We start from the raw sequence: 5,860 nt of genomic DNA, 5'->3' as shown, positions 1-5,860 counted from the left end.
TTGCGCGGGTAGCAGAACTGGTGCTCGCACCGCGGGTGCGGCAAGGCCACCGTCAGGTTGTGGCGCTCGGCGAAGCGGAACAGAATGTTCTGCACCGTGGTCCCCGCCGTCTTGTGCGTCTTCAGGAAGGCCACGGTCATGTGCTTGGGGCGCGGTGGGGAGTCCTGCAGAGGCGGGCAGCTCAGAGGGAACAGCTTGGGGTACCTGCAGGGTCCAGGGAGGGGCGCAGGGAGGAGGGTGTGAGAGGCTGTGAGCCCTGCCCCTGCCCGAGGGTGGTTGGGGTGGGCGACAGAGCAGCCCATTTTGGGCTTTACCCACAGAGCAGTGGAGGGGTATGGTAGGCGGCCTCTAAGATGACCCACGTGATCCCTGCTGGCCTCCTGGTAGTCATGCTGTTGGGTATTTCCTTCCCCTTGAGTATGGGCGGGACTTATTGATGTCTCTAGGGAATAGAATGGGGCAGAAATGATGGATGTCACTTGTGAGATTGCACTATAAAAAGACTATGGCTTCTATCTCGGTGTCTTATCTAGGACAACTCCTGTAGGTGGTGAGCCGCCCTATGGGGAGGCATCCCATGGCAGCCGTTACCAAGGAACGGGGCCTTCAGTCCCGTCACCCTGTTCCAGGAACTGAAGTCTGCCAACAACCACATGAGTGAGCTTGGAAGGGGAGCCCTTCCAATCAGACCTTCGGATGAGACTGCAGCCCCATGAGAGAGCTTGAGCCGAGGTACCCAGCTAAGCCCCACCTGGGTTCCTGACCCACAGAAGTGAGATAATAAATGTTTGATGTGCTCAGCTGCTAAGTTTTGAGGTAATTTGGTTACACAGAAATAGATAACGAATAGAGGGAGAATGGCCCTTGGAGATCCTTGAGGAATTCCACTCTAAAGATGTAGAAACGGAGGTTTAGAAGAAAAAAAGTCATTTACATAAGTCTGGCAACCCAGATAAAGTCGCCAAGTCCTCTTGCTCTCTCTTGTTTTTCACTTTTTCTTTTTCACTGGCTCCTCGCCTTGTGGGTGAGAGGCAAGGTTCCTTGAGGCAAACCATTTGTCATGTGACTCTGTTAAGACCTCTGGAGCTTTATTCATTCATTCGGCCAATATTTTTTTTAATCATTTCCTATGTGCCAGGCACTGTTCTAGGCTCAAGAAATATGATAGTATAGAGAACAGATAACAATCCTACCCTTCATGAAGCGTTCATTTGTTTCCCTGATCCTGAAAGGATGTTTGGGCTTACAGGTAAACCCGTGAGGTCTTTTCAGACTTGGAGTCACTCTCCTGTTTCTTTTCTACCGCCCTAGTCATAATGGAATGAGGAAATGCTAAGCAGCTTTGAGTGCACCATTGAGATTTCCTATCCTTGGCTGATTTGGGTTCAGGATAATGTCTACACAGACGCCCTTTTAAAGACCAGCAAATCACGGGGATCGGGCCCACTCACGTCATTCACCTGGGCAGACCATGCAGAAAATGGGGAAGTTGAGGCTCTGAGGGGTGCAGGTATTTGTTGGGTTCACATGTGAGCCAGGAGTAGGGTCAGGGCTCCTATTAGTCACATGGTATCCTGTGTCAGGGTGACTAGCTGGGTCACACATACCATCATTTCTATTTTACAGATGAGGGAACGGGCTCAGAGAAGTGAGAGGACTCGCCCAGCACAACAGAAGTAGTGAGAAGTTGTTTGCAGTCCTTTGGGGAGGCACTGGATTTGGACTGGATTAGAGTCCCAGTTTAGTCACTGACTCACTCTGACTTCAAGCAAGTCACTCCCATTTCAATGAAGATCAATCCATGCCCCGGGAGGTTGTGTGGATCTAAAGAGATGTATGGTGCCCGGCCAGCGTGGCTCATTGAGCATCGACCTATGAACCAGGAGGTTATGGTTTGATTCCTGATCAGGGCACATACCCAGGAGTGGGCTTGATCCCCAGTATGTGGCGTGTGGGAGGCAGCCGATCAATGATTCTCTCTCATCATTGATGTTTCTATATCTCTCTCCCTCTCCCTTCAGCTCTGAAATCAATGTAAATATATTTTTTTAAAAAAATAAAGAGATATGTGGAAAGCACTTCAGGATAGAGCAGTGATGGCGAACCTATGACACGCGAACTCATTTTTTTTGGTTGATTTTTCTTTGTTAAATGGCATTTAATTATATAAAATAAATATCAAAAATATAAATCTTTGTTTTACTATGGTTGCAAATATCAAAAAATTTCTATATGTGACACGGCACCAGAGTTAAGTTAGGGTTTTTCAAAATGCTGACACGCCGAGCGCAAAAGGTTCGCCATCGCTGGGATAGAGGGAAGGGACGAAGCTCAGCAGAAGACAGACTTCTGGCAGGTGCAAGGAATGGGAAGAAGGGCGCTCGGTTCTGGTGTTAACCAGGCAGCTGGCCCCCTGAATACCAAATGGCCCCGCCCCCTTACCAGCTGAGCTGTGCGCCCTGGTGGATGAGGAGGCTCAAGGTGCCGCACCCTAGCACCAGCAGCAGGACTTTCCTGCGGCTCACCATCTTGGTGGCCTGCTGCAGGCGCTGGAGGAAGGGCGGCATGATGGCGTACCCACCCCTGGACTAGCCAGGGTCTTGCTATCCAGGACACCCGCTGCTGGCACTCATGGGGGCTCCTGAGGCTCTGGTAGCAGGGCCAGTGTTCCGGAGAGGCCTGGCAGGGGGAGAAGGCAAACAGGCTTGCGGTGGGCAGAGGAGATGGCTCTCAGCCCCGCGGACTGCTGCAAAGGAGAGCTCCCAAGAGTGGGGTGAGCAGAGAGGCCAGGGAAGATCAGATTCCTGCCTCCCGTCACCAAGACCCTATCTCCACACGGCTCCAGATAACTTAGCCGTGGGTGGAATTACAGGCTCTGGGGTGCGGCCAGCCCTTCAGGCTATAGCCACTCCCTTAAGCCCTGTCTCTGCTTCTCTCTGTGCCCCCAATTCCTCTTTGTCTCGTGGCCGTTTGTATCTGTCTCCCCAGGAGACCTGCCTTGGCACCGCGGCTTGGCTCAGGTCACAGAAGTCTCAACTCAAGGGTTCCCCTCCTTCCCTGATGGCTTTGGCCAAGGGTTGGTCTTGACCCCCCAGAAACTGAGCTCCTCAGAGACACTGACCAAACTGTCACCTTCTCAGGTCTCTGACACAAGGACTTACTGTTTGTACTATGCTATTATATACTTACTCCCGTTTCATCACCTCAACCCTAACATATTATTCCCACTATATAGACAAGGAAACTGAGGCTCTAAAAATGAAGCCCCTTGGCTGGGCCCCAGAGCTGGTATTAGCAGAATCCGGGATCAGACCTGCTCTTTCTGGCTCCAGAGTCCATACCTTTAGGTAGGTTGTGCTGCTTCCGAAAAGAACTGGTTTCCCCAGCCTGCCCTGAACTCTGGCACTTCTGCCCGCTTCTGAGCCCTGAGCCCTCCCACCTGGGCTCCTGCTCTGATCGGAGGGTTCAAGACCAATAAATCCATGAGGGACTTGAAATCCTGGAACCCTACCTGGATTCCATCCCCAGACACCTGAAACCCTGGCCACCCCATCAGCTTCCTCCACAGTGAGAGGCAGTGGATGGCAGCTTGGGCGTGGGGCAGGGTGTGGGATGCAGAGGGGCTCCTGCTCATTGCCCTGCGGAGAATCTGGAGGTGGGCCTGCATTCCAGGTGAGTGACAGGTGTGAGAGCCAGAGGAGCCTGGTTTCCGGCCAGTCACCCACACACGAATGCTTTGGCTCAAGGGCAGCACAGCCCTTGGCAACTCCAGTGGAAAGTCAGCTTCAGTAGCAATGCCTGTCAGGTAGGGTGGGGTCTCTGCCCCAGCGGCCTCGTCTCCAGGTTCTGGTTCAGCTTCAGCCTCATATACCCTCCTCTCCAAAAGGGAGGGGGAGCCTGGGACCTTCCGGGCATGTGCATGTGTGGAACTAGGACACCTGGGTCCCAGGAGGGGTGAGGTAATGTGAAAACTCTTTTGACCATCACCTTTCCTGGGGGCCCTGGGCTTGGCTTCCAGTCCCTCTTCTTCCCCCGCACACAATTAATCCTGGATTACACTGAAACCTGATGGGGTGGTAAGATGTCTGGTTATGCCTTTCCCTTCCTTCCGGGCCCCAGCACCTTGTTTCCTCCATCAGCTTGCAGACAGACTTAATCCACCTGGAGCCAAGGGCGGTGAAGGGTCCAGCCACAGAGGACAACCAAGGAGCAAGTCCGCCCCCACCCCCTGCTAGGGCAGAGGAGGGCTGGCTCTGTCTGGGTGGGCAACCTTCAGGAGGAAGTCAGGGCCAGTGGCCCTCGCAGGATGGAGGCCTTCCCTTTGTCAGTTATCCTGCCTAGAGGACTTGGTGGCCAGGCAGGAGTTCCCCAAAGGGGCAAAGTGAGGGCCCAGCCTATTCCCATCTTTGCTAAACTCCTTGAAACCACCCTATTTTTCAGAGGACTCTGGGTCAGCCAAACATGTCAAGCCTGGAGGGAGCTATGGTGGAATTTTCTCTGGGAGATGCTTCAACCAGGTCACACAGAGAGGGCGATGGGCTGCTTGGTGGCTCCCTCCATGCCATTCCCCTTAGCCCCCGGGAGCCAGCCAGCCAGACCCTATGTTCCTATCACTTGGAACCAGCCATATGAGCACAAGAATTCCCCAGGCACGAGTTTCTGCTTGGCCACCATCGATGACAGAATGCTCATCACCTTCAGATACAGCCTGGTCCATTTCTGAGCAGTGCTGGCTGTTCAGAAGTTCTCTCTGGGATAGCTAGGACCCTCACTTGTCCCCTTCCACCTTCCGCTCTGCATGTGGCCTGCTGCCCTCCTAGACCACACAGACCATGACACCTGCAGGTGTTTGAAATCAGTACCCCTGTCTCCTTGGGGTGGGCACTCAGCCAGGATAAACGTTCCAGGTCCCAAGAGAGTGCTGCTCGCACATTGGAGGCAGCCTCCCTTCCCGTGGCAAGTTCAAACCTTGGTGCCTCTGCTGGAGATGGAGTCAGGGTCCGGACACCCGGGAGGGGCTGTCCGCTTCTGTGGTCTCCAGGCTGGTGTGGGAGGGTCTGCTGGGGCCAGGCCCCTCATGGGCTTCAAACTACTTCCCGGCTTCCCCTGTGTCTTCTCCATGGAGAGTTTCCCTGAGCCACCCCACACAGGCCAGGGTGCCCAACCTCATCAGAATATTAGGGCTAATTTTAGTCAGCACAGCCTACCTCAGGCTGCTGCAAATTGCTTTCCCTTCTCCAGGGAACCAAAGAAGAAATGGAACAGCTAGCCGGAGCTCTGCAAACTGGCCTGGGTGCCCACCCACTCCCAAGCGAGCCCTCCTCTGTCCTCCAAGCTCTAGGGCCAACAGTGGTGCATTTAGAGGAGGAGGGCGCCCTGGCCTGGACCACCCAGACCTGAGGACCTGACCTTTGGCTGACCTGGAGACTCTATCCTCACTTGAGGATGGCACAGTCCAGTAAACAGTTTCTCCCTAGAGAGAAGGGCCAAAGGCTAAGGAGGCTGCGAATGAGTGTCCCAGGAGATCAAGTATCTTTCCACCTCCTTCCTTTCCTTCCTTTTTCCTCCGCCTGCACCAGGTCCCTCCAGCCCCCTTTCCCTGTCCCCAGCGTCATCCGTGTATCCGAATTCCCCTCCCCTGGTCTCTCCATCACCATCTACCTCCCCCACCTCCATTCCCTCAGTTTCATCCCAACCTCCCCCAGGGATCTGTCACCGGCATCTGCTCTTAGGGGATAGGCCAGATTCGCCCTCTCACCCGGTCGTTTCCCGCTCCCCAGACACGCGCCCCTCCTCATGCTCTCCAGGCACTGCGCCCCTAGGACACGCTCCCGCCCACCCATCGCCCCCCTGCCGGGGC

The 5,860-nt window shown here is 54.4% G+C and overlaps 1 protein-coding gene across 1 annotated transcript in view; it reads right to left on the bottom strand.

Annotated features, from left to right (window-relative positions):
* The window catches only part of CATSPER1 (cation channel sperm associated 1), a 22,434-nt gene extending 16,877 nt beyond the window's left edge, over positions 1-5,557 (bottom strand). The window contains exons 1-2 of the mRNA XM_015568967.1: positions 2,443-5,557; positions 5-204 (exon numbers count right to left, since the gene is read on the bottom strand). Coding sequence (XP_015424453.1) covers positions 5-204; positions 2,443-2,567 — 325 coding nt within the window. The 5' untranslated portion in view covers positions 2,568-5,557. The remainder of the gene's footprint in view (positions 1-4; positions 205-2,442) is intronic.
* Positions 5,558-5,860: the final 303 nt, after the last annotated feature.

Source organism: Myotis davidii, unplaced genomic scaffold (assembly GCF_000327345.1).
Source record: "Myotis davidii unplaced genomic scaffold, ASM32734v1 scaffold425, whole genome shotgun sequence".
In the NCBI taxonomy this organism is placed as follows: Eukaryota; Metazoa; Chordata; class Mammalia; order Chiroptera; family Vespertilionidae; genus Myotis; species Myotis davidii.
Note: the sequence above shows the minus strand (reverse complement) of the source record. Positions and strands in the feature narration are given on the sequence as shown.